This window comes from Girardinichthys multiradiatus, chromosome 2, assembly GCF_021462225.1.
Source record: "Girardinichthys multiradiatus isolate DD_20200921_A chromosome 2, DD_fGirMul_XY1, whole genome shotgun sequence".
NCBI lineage: Eukaryota > Metazoa > Chordata > Actinopteri > Cyprinodontiformes > Goodeidae > Girardinichthys > Girardinichthys multiradiatus.
The window spans coordinates 32,068,644-32,092,690 of NC_061795.1; the positions used below are offsets into that span (position 1 = coordinate 32,068,644).

The 24,047-nt window shown below is 38.2% G+C and overlaps 1 protein-coding gene across 2 annotated transcripts; it reads left to right on the forward strand.

Moving 5' to 3' along the window:
* Positions 1–425: 425 nt before the first annotated feature.
* prpf18 (PRP18 pre-mRNA processing factor 18 homolog (yeast)) lies at positions 426–12,486 on the forward strand. Of its 2 annotated transcripts, XM_047380629.1 has the most exons (11): positions 426–581; positions 1,842–1,919; positions 2,158–2,184; positions 4,563–4,664; positions 4,761–4,874; positions 4,979–5,125; positions 5,331–5,399; positions 6,206–6,346; positions 6,442–6,513; positions 6,592–6,747; positions 11,593–12,486. In XM_047380629.1, the coding sequence occupies exons 1-11, from the start codon at positions 516–518 to the stop codon at positions 11,671–11,673; spliced, it is 1,053 nt and encodes a 350-aa protein (XP_047236585.1). In that variant the 5' UTR covers positions 426–515; the 3' UTR covers positions 11,674–12,486. The 2 variants fall into 2 exon arrangements, with proteins under 2 accessions (XP_047236585.1, XP_047236596.1); XM_047380640.1 differs by lacking the exon at positions 2,158–2,184.
* The last annotated feature ends 11,561 nt before the right edge of the window (positions 12,487–24,047 follow it).

A 24,047-nucleotide genomic window follows, 5' to 3' on the forward strand; every position in this document is an offset into this window, starting at 1 on the left:
AAGGTGAACTTTCAAACCTGTCTCAAGTGTTTTGCAACCACTAACAGGTTTTCTTTCAGACTGCCTTGTATTTAGCTTCATCTGTCTTTCCATCAGCATCTCCACAGCATGATACTGCTACCACCATTTTCTTATGACTTTTTCCAAGCCATTACAAATTAAACATTTTCAGCAGTTAAAAAATGGTAAAATAGTGTGTCCTTTTAATTCAACTTCACTTTTACAAACTACTTTGTGTAGTCATAAAATCCTAATAAAATAAGCTGAATGTTGTGGCTTTAACGTGAAATAATGTGAACAAATTAATGCAAATCAATGCAGTTTGAACACAGTACACGCAAAGCAGAGTTTAATGCGTTTTGTTATATTTTATTTTGAAATTATTAAATAAACTTATCCCAACTCTTATGCTGATATATCAGGGTCTGGTTAACTTCCGGTTCAAGCCTTTGAAAGCACCAGTTTAGCTCTTCATAACCAAAAAAAAAAACAATAACAAACAATACCTTTTGGAAATGGATATACTAAAAGCTGAAATAGCAAGGAAAAGGAAACTTATCGAAGAAAAACAGCTTGTTGACGTGAGTATTTGGAGATTCTGCTATTTTCTAAGCATAGGTTAATTATAAGCTTAGCTTGTTAGCTACCGCTAACTTATCTAGTTTCTTTCTATTTTTTCATCTCGTCGATAGATACACCAGCACTGCGATTGATACCTCGTTTAGAAATCCTTCTAACGGTATAAGTTTATATATAAACCTGTTACCGAGTTTTAACTTATGCCAAAATATAGCTGCCATTTTTGCCGTGTCTTTAAAAGAGTTTTGACAAAATCACATCCGGTGATACGAAGTTTAGATTTTATTTGTGTCATAACAGTTAATATTTGCTACTCTTCCATAAATCAGGTTTCTAAAGCAATTTTTCGATTTTATGTCGTCTAACTGATTATAATTGTTTTTACACCCAGGTGAAAGTAAAAGTTATTTGGAGTATTCCAGTAAATTCAAACAAGCTGATATTGGAACAGCCAAATCATCACATCTTAAAACGGATGCAATAATGTTGGAAAAACATTCGACATTTGTGGTGAAATTTTAATGGAAAACTCAACCAAACCGGATTAACAGAACCGACCTTTGGTTAATTATGCACCAGATGCACAAACAGCCATCTCCGAAATTTCCATTAAGCTCTTAAAGAAAAAGCAATAAAATATCAAAACCGTCAGGAAGAAATAGTTATCACCGAACTGCAAGGCAATATTCACTTAGTAAGTTTAAAAGTTAAGATAATCAAACTGCACATTAATTACTGACAGAAGATGCCACTATTATAATTTCACAGTCTACAGTCTTCTTGTTAGTTATTGTGAGTATCCACTGTGACAGTAAAATAAGTACATTTTATTCTGTGGTATTTTATTGTAAAGATGCTGCATTGGTAAAACATTGAATTTATTGGCTACTCTTATATTTGCACTATTGTTTTATTTTCTTATCGCCACTGTGATGTGTATACCCAAGATGGCACACTGCACCTTATGTAACACTTCATGGGTACTATTTGTACACGTTCTAAACTTTGTAGTATTTTGGTTTAATGTGTGTTTAATGCATTGATCTTCATTGTATATATGTGCAATGTTAATAAAGGCAATGAAATGAAATTGTATATTGCATGCTTTTTATTCCATTGTAGTATTGTCTTTTCTGTTTTATGTGTTGTGTTCAACTAGAATCTGCACAAAGTGTATGTAGACAGTAAAGCTGAGTTGAGTTGTATTGGGAGATGGAGTGTCTTTCAAATAATAACACATCCAATGATCTGTTTCTTTCCAGGAAACAAAAAAATGCTTTAAAAGGGCTGATCTTGCACGCAAGGAAAAAGAGGAATACTTTAAAAGATGCGGATATAAGGTACCGGTAAATACATTCACATTTTTTTCTTATTCTGTTACTTCTTGTCTAACACATGCTAAAACATTTGAATAAATGTATTTTGTCAGTTTTGTCTCTAGCTTTGCTGTAAGATTCCACATTACTTACATTCTCTAGAAAACAAAATGAGGCCAGGAAGTCATGTTCAGGTCTACATTAGTATCTGTGTTTACTGTGTTGTTTTTCTGCAAACTACCTCTGCCTCCTGCACCTGTAGGTTCAGACAGGGACTCCTAAGAGCCAGGTATGGGATTGCTCAGTTAAAGTAGCAAACAGGATGCATGATGAAAAGGATAAAAGCACTGTGTCCCAAAAGCTTTCACTTCCTCTGCATCTTCTCTGGTTACTCAGCTTAAAAAAATACTTGGGGTGTTTATTAGTCAATTGTTTACTGGATTTTAAATTCAAGACATGTAATTTCATCTTAAAACCAACCTCTATTGCGCTTGTTGGAGTCCTGAGGTTTGTTAGAAGGCAAGTAGATAAAGGAAGGAAGAAACTAAGCTTAAATGGGACACAGTCAGATTTTTGTATGGCATATTGATTTGGAATAAACAGTTTATTTCTTCAAGCTCTGCTTTTTATTATGCAAATTATTTCTGAAATAAGATGGAATTTTTAGACCAACTACAAGTGGCCTATGAATTTTAATTATTTTTGCAATCCTGTCAAAGTCAATTCTCCCAAAGCTTAAAACACAAAACCCATATATTTGTTTCTTTATGTAACAATAATTTTATGTTTAGTTAGTTTGTATTTATTGGTAAAGCTTCTTGTTACCATTTTATAGTTGGTCTTTTAGACTGTGCTTCTGAAACCACAACCTGAAAGGCTTCGATGCATGTGTGCATTAATGCATGATTTGATATGTTTTTGTTTTTTGTGTTTTTTTGTTTTTTCCAAGTTATACAGAATATGCTTAATCTTCAATTTGGCTTTTGAGTATGCAAATAATGTTTTAATACTCACAGTGAAAGTATTTTATTTAAATATTCGATTCGAACAGTGCCTTGCAAAAGTTTTCATAGCGTTTGAACTTTTTCACATTATAATCACAATTTTCAATGTGTTTTCCTTGGATTGTTTTTGTGGTATGTCTCTACCAGCTTTGCATATCTAAAGGTTGAGTTTTTGTCCAAATCTTTCCTACAAAATGGCTCAAGATCAGTAATGTTGCATTGAGAGCATCTGTGAACACCGATTTTCAAGTCTTGCCAGAGACTATCAGTTGGGTGTACATCTGGACCTTGACTGGGCCATTCTGATACATTAGTTTTTTCTGATCTAAACCATTTCACAGTATCTTTAGCTGTATGTTTAGGGTCCTTGTGCTGCAGGTTGGATCTCCACCCCAGTCTTAAGTCTTTTGAATCCTCTAACAGGTTTTCTGTGAGATTTGCCCTGTATTTAGCTCCTTCCATCAACCAAGTCAGACCAGCTACCCCGGCCCTGCTGAAGAAAAATATACCCAAAGCATGATGTTGCTGCCACCATGTTTTCCCATGGGGATGGTGTGTTCTGGGTAGGGGTGGGTGATATGGACTTAAAATTTTATGTTGGTGTTTTGAGGTATTTATTGTGATAAACGATAAACATGGCGATAAAAAAAAAAAAAAAAAAAAGACTTCTTTGCAGTATTTCTTTAGTTAACTGTATTGCTGTGCTGGTCAAAGCAATCATAGCCCCACAAACACATGCACGCTTAACCCCTACACCACCAGTGCCACGCCAAAGTAACTGCATTTACTCATATTTTTAATTTATTAATGCACCAGTGCAACAAACAGTGGAGAAAGTAGTAAGAATAAATATTCTGACATTGCAGACAGTTTTAGAGGTTTATTGTTCTAATGTATCCCAGTTCTTATGATACGAAATGTTTCACAATAATGATATGCAAAATGAAAAACACCAACCCCTTGTTAGTGATGTGTTGAGTTTCACCAAACATGATACCTGTAAGCTAAAAAGTTACGTAAATCTCATCTGACCAGAGTTCCTTCTTCCACATGTTTGCCGTGTCTTCTATGCACGCAGTGTCTTATGACTTTGTTCACCAGTGGCTTTCTTCATGTCACACTTCATGTACTCCACAAAAAAAAAGGCCAGTTTAGTGGAGTACATGTCTAATTGTTGTTGTGTCGACAGATTTGCCTCACCTGAGCTGCGGATCTCTGCACCTTCCGCTGATCTGCCTTATGGCCTCTTTGCCTCTGATCAGTGCTGTCCTAGCCAAAGGGGAGTAGACAAAGGGGGCTACAAAACAAATCCCACACTATTCACAAATATCACTAAATTGTGTTGGTCTGTCACATAAAATGTCACTAAAATACATTAAAGTTAGCAAATGCTTTGTGACTAATTTGAAAAGGCTCTGGGGTACGTTTGCAAGGCACTGTTCCTGGTTTGGCTGTGTGACGAGGCAGATGTGAATCTGAATTAATTTTAAGAAAACTTCTTTATTTCCGCTGACATGAAGAAATAACGCTTTTGCAGATATTTTCAGCTATTTTTTTTATTTGCATTTGTTTCAACAATCTTTCCTTATGATCAAGTTATCGTAGTTTGACCCAGCATTATTCAGTAATCACTTCATTTCTGTTCATCCATTCTGTCCTGAAGATTGATAAGACAGAAGAAAATGAACCATCCACTTCAGCTAATCCAGTGTTGGAGCTTGAATTAACAGAGGAGAAGCTACCAATGACTCTGTCACGACAGGAGGTCAGTCAGTCAGTGCAGAGCATCATTTACTGCCTTTCAGTACTTTTTACTTTGCATGTTGCAGTTTAAATTTTGTTCAATGCTCTATTTTTGCAGGTAATTCGACGGCTACGGGAGCGAGGGGAACCAATCCGATTGTTTGGAGAATCTGATTATGATGCCTTCCAGAGACTCAGAAAAATTGAGATCTTGACGCCAGAAGTAAACAAGGTAAAATATCTATTCCTCTGGAAAGCTCTAATACAACCCTTCCAGGGATGAGTATTGCGTTAATTTTAGAATTGGTCACTTTAACATTTCTTTACTCTGTCCAGGGTTTGAGGAACGACCTGAAAGCAGCCATGGACAAGATTGACCAGCAGTACCTGAATGAGATTGTTGGAGGAACAGAGCCGGGGGATCCTGACACCCAGCACGACCTGAAAGTCCACGAAGAAAACACCACCATAGAAGAGCTCGAGGTGCAATGCTTAGTAAAGTGTAGCATGATGGAATAAAATAGCCCCAATCACCAAATAGCGTTCTTTTAGTCAGATGAGATTTTATGAAAGCCTATGTATTGATATTTTAATATTTATGAAATAATCAATACCAAATTTCATTTTAAATAGTTTTGTTTATCAAAGTTATAAATGTCTGTATCCAATTGTCCAAATTTCTCTCTAGACTCTTGGAAATACCTTGGGCACAGGGGATGATAGTGGAGATCAGGATGTCATTGCCAAATTTTTAAAGGTAAGGCAGAAGAAATTCCCTTTTCTTAGTAGAGGGAGCTGTTGGATAATACTTCCACATTTTATTCCTTAGTACTGATGCCTTTCATCCACTGCATGTTTTATTGGAGTGAATTCAGCAAAGGTAACAAGGTAGCAAAGATGTACATTGAAGTCATACCTGAACAGCTGTATGTTGCTTAGCAACGCTGCTACCGGCACGTAGAGCACCTTGTCTCCTTCGGCTGGCAGCATGCATTCGCAAACGCTGTTCCAAATTTAGCAATGGAACGTTGTGAAACCTGCGTTGATTGAGCTGCTCTTGACACTTACATTTTGCAGCTGTAATAACTGCGAATTATGGAAAGCAGATATGCAGGAAGCATTTCTTCCATGATAGTTTTCCTCCATTCCGTGCCACCCTTGTCATTTCTGTCCAAAGGGAGTAATGATTGTCACACGCGTTGCTTTATTTGCAAGTTATAATTCACATGCAAAAAGTACAATGTGAAAGTGAACCTCACCATATGAAAAAGTAAAGTCCGTTTTTAATCCGGACCAAACAAGCACACCAATAGACTTTCCTGGTGTGAACACACCCTTATTTAAATTGTTTGTAATTTTTATTTTCAGAATTTAATCTGTTTACATGACCTATGTCATGTGTACCACATTGTCACGAATATAGCATTTTTATTTCTTGTATATTAATAAAACTTTACTGCAACTACTGCCCTTGATGAGAACTTATAAAAAGTGTTAATCCTAGTGTGTTTAGTGTTGTTTCCAAGCAGATTGTCAAAGCCATATTTCCACTTGGTGTTGTAGTTTCTTCTCGGCGTTTGGGCCAAAGATCTGAACAGCAGAGAGGACCACGTGAAGCGCAGCGTTCATGGAAAGCTAGCCACTGCAACACATTCACAGACTGAGTCTTACCTTGAGCCTCTCTTTAAAAAGCTCAGGAAGAAGGTAATGCTTTAAAAAAAAATAAAACCAGATTCATAAATGAACTTATATGACAAAGGTAATATTTGTTTCTCTTTATGTTCTGATTTCTCTTTTAGAATTTACCATCTGACATCAAAGAGTCAATCACAGACATCATTAAGTTCATGTTGGAGAGGGAATATGTTAAAGTATGTTATTAGTTCACACTTCTGATGACTACTGCAATATCCGGTACTGCATGTCTTAAAAACCAGTTTTCATTCCAGGCAAATGACGCGTACCTACAGATGGCTATTGGGAATGCTCCCTGGCCTATTGGCGTGACTATGGTGGGTATCCATGCACGTACTGGACGAGAAAAGATCTTCTCCAAACATGTGGCCCATGTTCTCAATGATGAGACGCAGAGAAAATATATTCAGGTGAGTAACCCTTTAAACACCCTAACAAAGTCCTGTAAAGTCAAAACCAGACACAGAAAAACTGATGCATCCCTTAATTTACAGTAGGTTAGTTTACTGCAACAGTGTCTTTACTGGTCCTTGTAAAAAAATCATTCAGCTGCAGCCAAATGATGCTATATAAATAAACTTGTCTTCCCTATCAATCTGTAAATCAGGAGTCTTGAAAATATAAAATCAAACACTATAAAAGTGGTGATGGTGGACTTTCGGAGAACACCACCCCCACACACCCCATCACCATCCTCAACAACACTGTGTCTGCTGTGGACCACTTCCGGTTCCTAGGAACCCCCATTTCTCAAAGCCTGAGATGGTCTTCACACATAGACAATGTTCAGAAGAACGCTCAGCAGATACTGTTCTTCCTGAGGCAACTCAAGAAGTTCAACCTTCCACAGGAGCTGCTGGTCATCTTCTACACCGGCATAAATCAGTCTGTCTTGTCTTCATCCATCTCAGTGTGGTTTGGCTTATCCACTAAACAGGACAGGTCCAGACTGCAACGAACAATCAGTTCTGCAGAGAGAATAATCAGGGCTGACCTTCCCTCCATCCAGGACTTATAGGGGTCTAGGGTCAGGAAAAGAGCTGCTAAAATCTGTTTAGGCTTCTACCTTCAGGCCGGCGCTACAAAGCGCTCTCTGCTAAAACCAGCTGCCACAGAGACAGTTTCTTCCCCCAGGCTGTTTCTCTGATGAACACTTGACAGTCAGAGTTCCAGAACAACACCATGCATACTTGGACTGATCTCACATTATCTTCTGTTGTAAAGTCAATTGTGTGTATTTATGTACATTTAAAAAGATATTCTTTATTTCCACTGCTATTTATACAAAAAAGAAATCCTCACTGAGAGCAAAGTCTACCGGAGTCAAATTTCCGGTTTGTTTGTACAAACTTGGCAATAAAGCTGATTCTGATTCTAATAGAAATTATGATATAAAATTGTTAAAATGATTCAACAATGTGATTTGTTCACATTATCAACAGGATAGCTCCTAAGCTGCTGTAAACAATATACAGCTGGTGAAATAAGGATGGAAAATGTCAATGTTTTTCCTAGTCAATATATTTCGAATATTTCTATTAACATGAAATTCACACCTGGTGTCCACACAACCAAAATAATCCACACATGAAAAGAAAGCAAAGGAAATGTATCCACAAATGAAGTTATGAGTAAAAAATAAGACTAACAGGCAATAAGAATTGAACACACTTACAGAATTTGATTAAATACTTTGTGAAGTTGTCATTTCTTGGTAATGAAAGCTTCAAGACAACTATGAAGTTTGTCAGTATCAGATATTGTAAGACTGGGAACACCCCGTTGTTCCCATCTGCAAAAATGTTTTTGGGGAGATCTTCAGAAGCATTCTTCCTCCAAACATGGTGTGTGTGACGTCATCCACAGAGGTCATCGTTGGCTTTATCTGACCTCACTGTTTTCTCCTAGTATTTCACTGTCTTTTCCAAATCTTCTGCAGCAAACTTCAAACAAATTTAAACATGTTTTTTTTTCTTTGCAGTAAGTGTCCATAGAGGCCATTGTTGTTGAGTGCATAACTTCTTGGTTTTATATGAAAAACTGTACCTGCTACAGGTCCTTCTCAAAATATTAGCATATTGTGATAAAGTTCATTATTTTCCATAATGTCATGATGAAAATTTAACATTCATATATTTTAGATTCATTGCACAATAACTGAAATATTTCAGGTCTTTTATTGTCTTAATACGGATGATTTTGGCATACAGCTCATGAAAACCAAAAATTCCTATCTCACAAAATTAGCATATTATTAAAAGGGTCTCTAAACGAGCTATGAACCTAATCATCTGAATCAACGAGTTAACTCTAAACACCTGCAAAAGATCCCTGAGGCCTTTAAAACTCCCAGCCTGGTTCATCACTCAAAACCCCAATCATGGGTAAGACTGCCGACCTGACTGCTGTCCAGAAGGCCACTATTGACACCCTCAAGCAAGAGGGTAAGACACAGAAAGAAATTTCTGAACGAATAGGCTGTTCCCAGAGTGCTGTATCAAGGCACCTCAGTGGGAAGTCTGTGGGAAGGAAAAAGTGTGGCAGAAAACGCTGCACAACGAGAAGAAGTGACCGGACCCTGAGGAAGATTGTGGAGAAGGGCCGATTCCAGACCTTGGGGGACCTGCGGAAGCAGTGGACTGAGTCTGGAGTAGAAACATCCAGAGCCACCGTGCACAGGCGTGTGCAGGAAATGGGCTACAGGTGCCGCATTGCCCAGGTCAAGCCACTTTTGAACCAGAAACAGCGGCAGAAGCGCCTGACCTGGGCTACAGAGAAGCAGCACTGGACTGTTGCTCAGTGGTCCAAAGTACTTTTTTCGGATGAAAGCAAATTCTGCATGTCATTCGGAAATCAAGGTGCCAGAGTCTGGAGGAAGACTGGGGAGAAGGAAATGCCAAAATGCCAGAAGTCCAGTGTCAAGTACCCACAGTCAGTGATGGTCTGGGGTGCCGTGTCAGCTGCTGATGTTGGTCCACTGTGTTTTATCAAGGGCAGGGTCAATGCAGCTAGCTATCAGGAGATTTTGGAGCACTTTATGCTTCCATCTGCTGAAAAGCTTTATGGAGATGAAGATTTCATTTTTCAGCATGACCTGGCACCTGCTCACAGTGCCAAAACCACTGGTAAATGGTTTACTGACCATGGTATCACTGTGCTCAATTGGCCTGCCAACTCTCCTGACCTGAACCCCATAGAGAATCTGTGGGATATTGTGAAGAGAACGTTGAGAGACTCAAGACCCAACACTCTGGATGACCTAAAGGCCGCTATCGAAGCATCCTGGGCCTCCATAAGACCTCAGCAGTGCCACAGGCTGATTGCCTCCATGCCACGCCGCATTGAAGCAGTCATTTCTGCCAAAGGATTCCCGACCAAGTATTGAGTGCATAACTGTACATGATTATTTGAAGGTAGACGTTTTTTGTATTAAAAACACTTTTCTTTTATTGGTCGGATGAAATATGCTAATTTTGTGAGATAGGAATTTTGGGTTTTCATGAGCTGTATGCCAAAATCATCCGTATTAAGACAATAAAAGACCTGAAATATTTCAGTTAGTGTGCAATGAATCTAAAATATATGAATGTTAAATTTTCATCATGACATTATGGAAAATAATGAACTTTATCACAATATGCTAATATTTTGAGAAGGACCTGTATTTCCGGTCTTTGTAAAGCTGTCTGAATGCCTCTTGGCTCTTGAAGAACTCATTTGATTATTCTTTTGACGCCTCTGATAGAAATCCTACAAAAGACATCTGGCTGGGGTTGGTTTATGGTGACGTTATCGTTTTCTCCTTGTAGTTTGTGGCTGCAAGAGCTCTCTGGAACATTCAGAAGTTTATAAATGTAAATGTGACCATTATTGTGTATGTTTTGCAACAGTAAGACTTTCTCTGTGTTTACTAATTGTACTATATACAATACTTTCATGAGGAATCTTTTTTACATAGGCCACCAGTTAATATAATCCAGCTGATATTGATTTCTACATAGCAGGAATGCTTTCTAAATGCTGACAGATTTCAGCTGGTTTCTTGGCTTTCTATGCCTTTTCACACACGTTTTTTGTGTTCAACACTTGTTTTCTGCGTCATTCCAAATTTTTACCCATAACTTTACTTTTAAACTAATAAGCATATAATTATAGCTAATATACTTAGCTATAATTATACCTATTTTACTGCTGTATGTACATTAAGTAAGGCTTTAAGAGGATATTTCCCCTTGAAAACTGACATTATTTTTTGATATCTTTATGAAACATCTGAGATTATTCTGTAATCCAAGCACCACACATTGACAGTGAAACAGCTCTTTTTTTAGACATGAACTCATACCTCATTATAAGAAGCAAATCGGCTCCACTCCACCGCTCTTTCTTTCCATATCATCTAGTTTGTAGTACTCAACACGTGGATTATTTCTGCATGAGGGAGCATAAAATAAAGATAAGAGAGCTCAGATCAAACTGATTATCTAACAGTTTTAGTCTCAGAAACATACATGAATACCCTTGCAAGTTCACCCTTAGGTCAGACTGTTCTTTGGTCAGAGAGATTGTGCAACAGTAAATCAGGCATCAGTTAACATGCTAAACATTAATGTTAATACTTGTGGTGAGAAATGCATTAAGGTTAAGGATTAATTGCACTAGCTTGACATTCATAAGATAACTACTTGGTTGCTGCTGCTAAAGGTGGTTTTAAGGGCTACTGAATCAATGGGTTATTTACCATCTACATTTTGGCTTAGTGTTTTGTTACATAAATTAATAATTATTCAGATCTGAATACGAGTTTTAGTAGGGATGTCCTGCAGTGACTGATTTTGAGTGTGCCTAAAACTCCCAGCACCTGTGGTTGGCTACTGTCTTTTAACATTTATAGTTTTGCACAACTTGCAAACTTAAAGACTGTAGTTACACATGTCAGAAATATTTTTAGTAACAAATGTTATTCCTGTCTATAGTGACGTGTTGTGATCCTCGTTAGCTGAGTGAACCCCGTGTTGGAGCAGCATACTCCTGTTGGGACAAATGAATAAATTGAATTGAATTAAAATACAGTTTATATGTGCTAGACTGAAAATATCTTTTGTTACTTTAAACCTAATAAAAGTTTTGCACTTTTAGTAACCCTAACACATTGCTCATTCCAGTTCTAAAAGATAAATTGGACCCAATTTATAAAAAATAAAAAAAACTAATTTTCCTACTTTTTCACAACATTTCTTATTTCTTTTCTACAGGGTCTGAAGAGGCTAATGACCATCTGCCAGAAGCACTTCACAACTGATCCATCAAAGTGTGTGGAGTACAATGCTCTTTAAGATGGGAATTTAGCTAACCTCTGGATGGGAGCCCATTCAGTCCAAATGCCTTGGAGTTCTTTTCACACCAGCTCATTCAATTTTGTTAGGACTGAATAGCATTTGATACAGGAACTTTCAGATGTGTGTGTATCTTTAAGAGTGTTACTGTTATAGAAAATCCACCAGTTAAAACATGACTTGAGTGAGTAAAGGTCAACAATATATGGGCAAAATTATACCAGTTTCAACTGTTGTAACACATATAGCACATGTTTCCTTTATTTACTGTTTTTTTTTTCCTTTTGGAATGAGAAGACAGTATTTAAATGTTGTGCTGCATACGTTTTCAGTGAGTTATTTTCTTGTGGTGGTACACAAAAAGTAATTTGTAAAGCTAAATGGAAGTAGTGTAAGTTTTATTACACCTGAGACAGTAAATGAATATTAAACATGTAATACTTTCTACTGGTAAATCTCTGTACATTTTGAGCAAATATGAACCCTTTCAGTGTATACCTGTACCTTCTTAGTGAGAGAAGAGAGTTGATTTTTTTTTTTTTTCCATTTTGAGATACATTCTGCTCCGTAATTGTCAAGATTTTCGCTTGTGTCCTGCATCTGAGTTACTGAATGGAACTATTTTTAGTCACCAATGTCTGTTTAGTCAATTTGAATCATGAGACAATAAAGGACTCACCACTGCAATCTGCTGTACTACCTGGGAATTCATGAGTAAGACTTTAACCAGTCGTAAACAACTAAACAAAAGTGTTCTTTCATGTTCAAGGATGACTTGATAAAAATTCTAAGAATTATTAAAGCTGAAAATAATTTCTTGTAATGACTGATTGCTTATAAAAACCCTTTAGTAGTTTTGCTCCGACGGTAACATCCAACGTCATATGCTGACCTTATTACTCTGTGTAACCATGGTGATGTGATCTGCTCCTTGTGGTAATAGTATGTTCTTGGCTGCCTCAGACCACGTCATCACAGTTACAGTCTGTCAGCTCTGGACACATAACCAGAGGCTCATCTGGGCAGGTTGACAGCTGGCATTGGAAATGCATGGAAGTGGTGTTGGATTTTTTTCTCTCCCCTCCTCTTACAGTCAAATCAAAGCCAAGACCACATTTCATTTAGCCGTCACAGTCGATAAGCTTTTGGTGTAAATAAACTGCTTTATCTGAGGTCAGTGCATTCGTCTGTAAAGGCTTTCGCCCACCTGTCCTTGAGTGAGAGTAAGCTAAATATTTTGGCTTCTTTCCAATCTAATCTGATGTGTCACTGTTATGTTTGCTAAGGCCTTGAAATATCTAATTAAAAGAGCAGTTTACTGGAACGTAAAAACTCTCTGTTTCTGTTCATATCTTGGGAAAGTTGTGTGTTGCAGACTTGTTTAACAAACAATGGTGATATGTTATTTTAGTAGGATGCCATAAAAATGTGAAATAAAGAAATCCAAATATTTGGAACTACTAAAACCACCAACATGACTTAGAGATGACACATTGTGATGGACACATTTAATTGTTACTACTGTTCCAGTCAGAGGTTTCCATATATTCATTGCGGACATAAATGTCACAATAATTTAAGGCTTTTATTGATGCGTTTGTAGTGTTTAATTTTTTCCCAGAGTGGACAGATAATACAGTATATAACGTAAGTGAATTTCATAAAAGTAAATTGGGTACACTAGTTTAAATTTGTTAATTGTTTTTCTAACCCACAAAATGCTAAAGTTATAAATAATAGCTCAAATATGTACATACAGCCCCTCTAATATTTGGTCAAAAGCCCCATGGCAAGTTGGACCTCAGCCTTTTTTTCTAGTCAAGCAACATTTGAAGCCATGTTTGACCCTTTACTTGGAAGTAAAGCCCATTTAAAGTGGTTGGTTTCCTGGCACTGACTAGGCTTTAAAGCATATACCATAAATGTTATGTAAAGTTGAGGTCAGGGCTTTTCAAAAGCTTATTTCAGCTTTCTTAATCTTTTCCAAAACCAGTTTTGATATGTGTTGGGATCATCAACCTGTTGGAACTCCCAGTAAGGTCGATTTTAAACCCTCTACCTGCTGATATGAAATGTTGAAAGATTTAGAGATTGTCCTTCATTAACCCTTCCTTTTTGTGTAATACACCACTAATTGTAAAAACAGGCCCTTATCATGATGCTACCACATACAATGCCATTAAATGTATTTTGTACTCTTCTGTCTGATACACTTGTACAATTAGATCAGTCTGGCCTGTTGTAGCCTCTTCGAAAGCTTTTTTAGCTTACGGATGCAAATCTCAGGAGAATCCTGCTTGGACAGCTGAAGTTTATTTGAGTTAACCAGATTTACTGTATTTGAGAGCAGGTATAAACTCAAGCAAACTGAATGCTGAAACTAAATCAAAAGATACTTCGACAAAGTATTTGTTTAGGGAGTGCACCGTTATGCAACCAGACTATGGAAGCTATTGATTTTTAGATTTGATCAATGCTTCCCAGGTATGTCAACTGGGATGAGTACGCCTTTGAGGGTGAATATAAACCAAATAGACAACTAGTAGGGTTTGTACTCATTATGTCTCGGGAGTTTTGTAGTTTTTGTGTGTTTAATGACCTCAGGTCTATACTAAACCCCATCACTGGCCACAAGATGTGGGCAAACTGATCCAAACCGGCTCTCTGAACTCTTTCTGTTCAGGCACAGGAAGATGTGTTGGGGATCTTTTTAGTGCATTTAACAAATTCAAATCCTCAGGATTCGTGGAGTTATTTCCATTATTCCCATGCAGCTGTATATATTATAATAAGCAAAATGTGTAGTTTAGTTGCTTTTAACTGTTTTCCGGTTTATCGTGTAGTTGCGCACTGCATTTTGGAGGTTTGATAAGATTCTTTACAACTTAATTCACTATAGAGGAGAGATGGTTTTTAATGTGTGTTATCCACTCAAATGTTAAATTAATACACATCTATCTAATTTCATCTGAACTGAAAACAAGTTATGTAAGCAAGCTGGTCATTAGTGGTGTTAATATTTATTTTAACAGTTTCAGATCATGATTTAATTTGTCAGTTCCCATTTTCCAAAAAAGCCTTATTAGGCTGTCTGCTTGCAGAGATTTTTTTTTAAAGCTGCAATTAGAGCTTCGCTGCTCTTTTCATGTCAAATGACCAGACAGTGTGATAGTTGCCAAGCACCTGAGTGGAGGTGAAAACCAATTACTGGAGGAGGTGTAGTGTGTCACACCAGTATGCCTCTCTCCCTGTTTCTCTTTGTTTGTCTAACTCCCCCTGCTTCTCATTCGGATCATTGGCAATGTAAATGGATTTATAAAAACAAGCCCTTTACAGTCAGAAACAAAGACACCTGTGTAAACGCTTTGACTTGTATTCTGGCTCATGGCCACCTTAAAAATGTTCAATTTATTAGCATGACTTAAAGGTCAGGGAATTTGTTAAAATGCCAAAGTCCATAAACGTCATTAGGAGAAATAGAGTTTCTTGAAATAATAACCAGAATTAATTATTTCATGTTAGTTTGGATCATATTTCTTAACGAGGTCCACACAAGGGGATCCAGCTTCTTCCACCAAGGTGAATGATCTCTTGCACGAAGACAAAAATATAAAGTAAAGCAAAAATTTAATTAATGATGCAGAAACTGCTGCATGCCAATAATCTTAATGCTTAACAGGCACACCTAATGGAGAAAGAGAAATCTCTTCATACAAATTTGGTCATTTCTTTTGAGGAACTGTCACCATGGTGAAATGTCTTCATTGTTACAGCTTCCTGAAATAAGAGGAGATGAAAGTGAAGGTAAATGAAAAGGGAAAACGGAGCTGAGGCTGCAAGCAGGATTAGATGCTGATAATGATTAACAGAGATCAAATGCAATGGAAATCTATATGATGCACACGCATCCAGGAGAAATCAAAGAAGGGTGAGATTTCTGTTTAAGCATGTGACCATGATTATCAACATATCCTTTATTCATTTGCAAGTAAGGTCAGACAGACTCAGTGAACGCTAAAGATTCATAAATGCCCAAATGCTGAAATATGGTTGGATACCCATTATAATACCTAATGTGTCTTTTTGTGTTATTACTGCTTTAGTAAATTTACAGTAGATATAAGAAGTTTGTACATCCATGTTAAAATATTAGGTATTTGTGGCAATAATGAGAAATGAAACATTGATAAATCAGTTTAAGCCTAACAAGACATATATCCTGCACAAAGCAACTGGAAAATAAACAAATCTATTGGGGAAATGTATTAAAATGCATAAATCAAGCAAATACCTGGTTGCATAAATGTGTACACCCTTAAACTAAAACTTTATTTATTTGTATGTATTTGCATGCTTTAGCTAAAGTGATAGTTTGATAAAGTTGAACCCCCCTGATGTAAATGATCTTATAAAAAAAACGCATTGGACAGGTGCAGGTTACAAAACAAATCAGAGGATCATGGCATATCAAGCAACAGAGAAGACAAAAATCAGTAGCTGGAGAAAAAAAACGGTTAAGTTTCTGAAACTGTTCAGGGAGGCCTTCAAAATGCTGATCGCAACACCAAAGGAGCTGGAGAAATGTCTGTGAAATACTGGTTAAACTCTGCATGCTACAACAATCTCTTGTATCCTCCATGTGTCTGGGCTAAAGACTATTGTTGGAAGACAGAATCTTTTTCTTCCAAAGGAAACATCCAGTCCTGGCTAAAATGTCCCTGGAGCTTTTGGGAGAATGTGTTATGGTGTGACAGAATCAATATTTTTGGGCCACGATGGTATGTTTGCCACAAAAACGTGAACATCTCCAAATTAACCCCTTATTCATAGTAAAACATGGTGGTGTAGGCATCATGTTTTGGGAGTGCATCTCTTCAGATTGAGCTGGGTTTTATTTCAAGGTGAATGAAGTCATGATGAGTTTGACATAATAGTGTATCAGTGAGTCCAAGCATGCATCCAGAATCCATTGAAGAGCGACTCAATTGTGATAAAAGTGTTTTGAAATTGCCTACATAGAGTCATTAACTAAAACGAGATGTCCTCAAAATTTGATAGATTTCGAGAACTTTCACAGAGTGGGCAGATGTAGCCAATCCAAGATGTCACTAATGCAACTACTATCAAAGACCAAGTGCTGAGATTATATTAAAATGTGCTTCAACAACGTATTAGTGGTATACAGACTTATAAAGCCAGGTTACTGCAGCTTGTGTTTTTATTAGATTTCTGTCTTCTAAAAGATTTATTTGCTTTTTTTTTTTTTTTTTGTATAGCTGGGCAGGATGCATGTATATAAAGACGGAAAAGATTTTAAGATAATTTATATAATCGTGTATGTCAAACAGCGCATGCATCTGTTTTAGAGAAAGAAAGAGACAGATATGGCCTCTCTTGTTTTAGCAACAGTAAATCAATAGTTTCTCACAGAGTAAAATCAAAGCACACTGTTCAGCATTATGTGCATGCCTACGGCACAGTTTCAACTCCCTTCCTAAAGTCCGGGCACCTTCAGGAAAAAAAGAGCCAATTTTCTGTTGACGCTCCATAGACTCACACCTTACTGCCTGGGAGAAAGAAAGGGGGAGAGGCAGACGGAGGGAGTCATGCTGCACAGCTGAGAGCAGCGCAGAGAGGACGCCTGTGTCAGAGCCGCCGCGCTGCTCGGGCTGTGTGCGCACGGATGCAAAGTCATCTCTTCTCTTGCAATGAATGCTTTAAACCTGGACGGCTCGTTAGTCATCTGAGAATACATGGAAAAACCCTGGCACCCATTCGCCCCTCCTTGCGGTATGGACGGGTTGCAGCCAGAAAACGCTGGAGTTGGTGGAATCGGGAAAACCGCTGAGGAAAAATACGGAGCTCTCGCCTTTGACACGGCTGTCAGCACTTTGGTGGTAGTGGCCCTGTACGTGGTGGTGAAAGTCAGCCTGGACGGTTTCAGGCAATGGCGTGCAAGGATCTCGGTGCTCGTCGTGGGCTCGGGTCCCGTTGGGCTGACGGCGGCGCTGGTCGCTGTCCGCTCCGGGAAGGTGCTGAAGCTGACGGTGCTGGACGAGAGATACCGAACCGCCCTGCTCTGCCGGCCGCAGCAGATTGCCCTGGATCCTCGCAGTGTGAAGTTTCTACTGGGACTCGGGGTGGACTTTGATAACATGGAAGGGTGCTGGCACAATGAGCACTTCTTTACTAGAATAGGCGTGTTTCAGGAGTATCTGCTGAGCATCCTGGAGCAGAAGAAGCAGAAGGTGGAGGTCAAAGTACAGCTGGGAACTAAGGTAGCATATAAATAAATAGACTTAAAGTAAATGCATCTTGAGAAAAGGTATGCATTGCATTGTAAAAATTAGTTTGGGAGTTGTTTTTAAATATTAGCCATTGTAATAATTTTAATTATAATCAATCAAGTATGTTAGTTTGTAGATGTAATGTTCACTAGTGGTAAATTCTAGCAACATACTTTATTTTGGTCCAAATTCTACCTAAACATTTAGAGTTAGACTAATGGTGGTTATTCTCATTCCTCATCTGTTGTGTCCACAAGGGAATGCTAAAGCTGATAAGTTGATATTTGGTGTATTAGGATTGTATATATTATCATAGTAATTGTTTAAATATTTAGTGAGAATGTAAACTGTCCTAAGACTTGTAAAGAAAGTTTCTGTGTGACTGAATACATTTTAGTTTGTATCCATCTTAAACTAGTTTATCGACAGCCCTAATGCTGAAGTCAGACTTCCTAGCATAGATTTAAGGAGTTTATTTCAGTAACTTTTTATGCTAAAATAAGAAACTGATTATTATTTTTTGTTTCTTTTTTAATATAGGAGGACAAATCAGATGAGCAACATTAAAAACAGAATTTAGGTTAATTAATTAATTACATTTTCCAAATTGGTTGGTATTTAACAAACTGTTAAACATTCATAATTATTACACAGATATATTGATTAAAAAGTACCCAAAATAAAATGTAAATAAATTATTACATCAGTTTTCTTAGCTAAATTCTAACAATTTGTTTCAGCAGTTTTTTTTTTTTTTTAGCATATTTTAAAACCCACCAATATAGTCCTCTTGCAGATATGCACTAATGCAACTGTGGTTTGCTCTGCTGGTAACTGCTTAGATGTCTCAAAGCTTCAGTGATTCTCCTCCAGAAGGGCTCTTTCTATGGAAGCAGTATCCTTCAGGCTCTTGATCCAGACAGAACAAAGCTCATATTAACTTACATCCTTCTACAACTCTGGCATGTTTACCTCACCAAAAACCCCTTTGTGGTTGTTTGTGACTTGTCAGCCTAAACTTTGTTTGTTATTGATCAATTTCATAAATACACATCGAACAAACAAGGCCCTGAGCAAATCTCTTCCTTCCACTACTGTGTAATCTTAAACTGAAATAATCTACTGTGCTGAAATCAGGTTATATAAACTGACCTAAAAGAATTTAGGTCAGTGGAAAGTAAATGACAGAATTAGCATAAACAAATACCCACCCTGACACTTTACAGCATCAAAAAAGTGGATTTTGAATGTAATCCTATTTTGTTTCCAAAGGATTTATATGTTAACAGAGGATTATTTTCCCTATACCCAGAGCAAATACCCCCCATGCTCCCACCCTGTGTTCTGGCTCCTGATTTTACAATACAATACAGCTGCAGGTTTTAATACTGTATAATGATAAAATAACAACCCACCTACAACTAGAGCTCAGGTAACAGCCAGGTGAGATAAATAACCATTAGAGAAACTGTCAGGCCTTAGAGTGTGCAATAATTATTACATGTTCAGTGACTATTTTTGTCATAACATAAAACAGCTCACTCATATTACAGTACAGTTCAAAAGTATTGAATTTGTCACATAAAATGTTTCAACAACAAACCTCAGTGTATCTTATTTTGATTTTATGTGACAGACTTTGTGATAGATTTTATGTAACAGACTGTAGTGCTTAATTGTTATGTGGAAGGAAAAGGATGAAGGTTATTTACAAATAAAAATCTAAAAGGTATGCCCTTCATCTCTATTCAGCTCATCCTACTCTGACAGACCAAAATAAATCAAGTGCAACCAGAGGTTACCTAAACCGTTACAGATGTGTCATGTACAGTAATCTTATCATAAACCCACAGCGAAGGTCTCAGAGATCTGTTAAAGAAACTTTAAAAAAGAGCATCATTAAAGCCAAGGAATGTACAAGGTATTATGTTCTAATACCCAATGTTCTGAAACTGTCACAGAGTATAATTAAGAAATGAAACCTTCTAAGACATGACCATTCACCTATAGTGACAGGTCAGGCAGGGAAAGCAATGGCATGGGCCAAGAGGTCCATTGTTACTCTGTAGGAGCTGCAGAGATGCGCAGCTCAGGTGGGTTGAATTGACAGGACCGTAATTAGCTGTGCTCTCATTAAAACAGACCTTTATAAAATAGTGTTAAGAAGAAAGTCATTGTTGAAAAGCCAGATGTCCCATTGAAAGTCATGTAAGACATGTGGAAGAAGTTGCTTTGGGCAGATGAGACTAAAATAGAACTTTTTAGCTAACTATAGGTAAAACTATATGTTTGCTGGAGAACAACTCAGCACATTACTCTGAACATATCATCACCATGTTACATGGAAGTGGCAGCATCATGCTATGGGATGCTTTTCTTCAAATGAGACAGGAAAGCTGTTCAATGTTAATGGGAAAGTGGATGGTGCTAAATACAGGGCAGTCCTGCAGGAAAAAAGTCCTGTCTTGTTCCGATACCAAAGAAAACTCACCAATCAGTCCTAAATGACTATAGACCTGTTGCCCTGACATCCCACATCACGAAGGTCCTAGAGAGACTCCTGTTGGCCCACCTGAGTAAGCAAACAGTAAACCATCAGGACCCCCTTCAATTTGCTTATCGCTGTGGAGTTGGAGTTGAAGATGCCATCATACACCTGCTTCAACAAACCCACTGTCATCTGGACAAAGCCAGCAGCACTGTGAGGATCATGTTCTTTGATTTCTCCAGTGCATTTAATACAATCCAACCTAATTTGCTTTGTCAGAAACTCCAGAAGACTCAGGTGGAGGCCTCAACAATCTCCTGGATCAAAGACTACCTGACAAACAGACAACAGTTTGTCAGACTGAAGGGTTGTGTGTCTAACCAGGTAATCAGCAGCACAGGAGCACCACAGGGGACTGTACTCTCACCATTCCTTTTCACTCTGTACACCTCAGACTTCCAGTACAAGACAGACTCCTGTCATCTGCAGAAATACTCGGATGATTCTGCAGTCGTGGGGTGGATCAGAGATGGACAAGAAGCTGAGTACAGGAAGGTGGTGGACCGCTTTGTGGCATGGTGTGGAAACAATCATCTCATTTTGAACGTGACTAAAACAAAGGAGATGATTGTAGATTGTAAGAGAAACAGGAATAAGTCAAAAACTATTTCCATCATGGGAGAAGAGGTGGAGGTGGTGGAGGAGTATAAATACCTCGGTTTTCACCTGGACAACAGACTAGAGTGGAGATGCAACTGTGAAGCCATCTACAAGAAGGGACAGAGTAGATTGTACTTCTTGAGGAAGCTTAGGTCCTTTGGTGTTTGTAGCAAGATGCTGCATATCTTCTATAAGTCTGTTGTGGAGAGTGTGATCTCTTCTGCCATCATCTGCTGGGGAAGCAGCATCAGAGCCAGGGACTTAAAAAAGCTCAACAAGCTAATAAAGAGGGCTGGCTCTGTTCTGGGGACTCCTCTGGAACCTCTGGAGATCATCAGCCATCAGTATCTACAACGGCTCTTTGAAGAAACCCTCATAATGAGCTACGACAACATGTAATTTCCCTTTGGGATTAATAAAGTATTTTTGAATTGAATTTGAATTGAATTGAAAACCTGTTAAAGGCTGCAAAATACTTAAGACTGGAGTGGAGAGTGGAGCTTCATCTTCCAGGAAAACGACGTCCCTAAACATACAGTCAGAGCTACAACTGAATAGTTTAGATCAAAGCACGTTTATGTGTTAGACTGGCCCAGTCAAAGTTCCGGCCTAAATCTAGATTTTGAAGCAAGACTTGAAAATTCATCTTCACAGTCTCACTCCATCCAATTTCACTGAGCTTGAGCTATATTTAAGACAAGTGGACAAAAAAAAAAATGTCTCTAGTTGTTCAAAACTGGTAGAGACGTAAATATAAAAAACATACAGCTGTAGTCACAATGAAGCTTTGTTCTAGAAATTACTCAAACCAAAAAGTATTTTCTTTCACCTTCACAATTATCAACTACTTTGTGATGGTCTCACATAATATTCCAACACAATACATTGAAGGTTGTACAGGTCCTTCTCAAAATATTAGCATATTGTGATAAAGTTCATTATTTTCTATAATGTCATGATGAAAATTTAACATTCATATATTTTAGATTCATTGCACACTAACTGAAATATTTCAGGTCTTTTATTGTCTTAATACGGATGATTTTGGCATACAGCTCATGAAAACCCAAAATTCCTATCTCACAAAATTAGCATATTTCATCCGACCAATAAAAGAAAAGTGTTTTTAACACAAAAAACGTCAACCTTCAAATAATCATGTACAGTTATGCACTCAATACTTGGTCGGGAATCCTTTTGCAGAAATGACTGCTTCAATGCGGCGTGGCATGGAGGCAATCAGCCTGTGGCACTGCTGAGGTCTTATGGAGGCCCAGGATGCTTCGATAGCGGCCTTTAGCTCATCCAGAGTGTTGGGTCTTGAGTCTCTCAACGTTCTCTTCACAATATCCCACAGATTCTCTATGGGGTTCAGGTCAGGAGAGTTGGCAGGCCAATTGAGCACAGTGATACCATAGTCAGTAAACCATTTACCAGTGGTTTTGGCACTGTGAGCAGGTGCCAGGTCGTGCTGAAAAATGAAATCTTCATCTCCATAAAGCTTTTCAGCAGATGGAAGCATGAAGTGCTCCAAAATCTCCTGATAGCTAGCTGCATTGACCCTGCCCTTGATAAAACACAGTGGACCAACACCAGCAGCTGACACGGCACCCCGGACCATCACTGACTGTGGGTACTTGACACTGGACTTCTGGCATTTTGGCATTTCCTTCTCCCCAGTCTTCCTCCAGACTCTGGCACCTTGATTTCTGAATGACATGCAGAATTTGCTTTCATCCGAAAAAAGTACTTTGGACCACTGAGCAACAGTCCAGTGCTGCTTCTCTGTAGCCCAGGTCTGGGGAATGCGGCACCTGTAGCCCATTTCCTGCACACGCCTGTGCACGGTGGCTCTGGATGTTTCTACTCCAGACTCAGTCCACTGCTTCCGCAGGTCCCCCAAGGTCTGGAATCGGCCCTTCTCCACAATCTTCCTCAGGGTCCGGTCACCTCTTCTCGTTGTGCAGCGTTTTCTGCCACACTTTTTCCTTCCCACAGACTTCCCACTGAGGTGCCTTGATACAGCACTCTGGGAACAGCCTATTCGTTCAGAAATTTCTTTCTGTGTCTTACCCTCTTGCTTGAGGGTGTCAATACTGGCCTTCTGGACAGCAGTCAGGTCGGCAGTCTTACCCATGATTGGGGTTTTGAGTGATGAACCAGGCTGGGAGTTTTAAAGGCCTCAGGAATCTTTTGCAGGTGTTTAGAGTTAACTCGTTGATTCAGATGATTAGGTTCATAGCTCGTTTAGAGACCCTTTTAATGATATGCTAATTTTGTGAGATAGGAATTTTGGGTTTTCATGAGCTGTATGCCAAAATCATCCGTATTAAGACAATAAAAGACCTGAAATATTTCAGTTAGTGTGCAATGAATCTAAAATATATGAATGTTAAATTTTCATCATGACATTATGGAAAATAATGAACTTTATCACAATATGCTAATATTTTGAGAAGGACCAGTATATATAACATGACCAACTATGAAAAGATTTACAGGGTGTGAATACTTTTAGAAGGCATTGTACTTGTGTATTAAATTGAAATCTTCTAATGTGTATGTCACCTGTGCTCCTGGACTTTACTTTTACCACTTTTTCATTTTACCTCACTTCTAAACTTTGAAAGCTTGAGAAAACAAACTATGTAGCCAATCGTGCTGTATCTTTATTTTCTCTCTAGCTTTGACCAGTAGATTTTCTATTTTCTTTTAGCTGTTGCTCTCTTCCCTTTCTAGTGGCTCAGTGACCTTTGGAAAATAGAAGACAAGGTCAGCAGGGCTTTCCATCACAGCGATCTGCTGCTTCTTTCAGAGCCACTGCCAACCCAACCATCTTTTAAATCACCTGTTCAGTTTGGTCTAAATAGATTAGACATAGATCTCTTTGGATGTAGGCTATTAAAGCACCCCCCCCCCGCACACACACAACCTTTTTA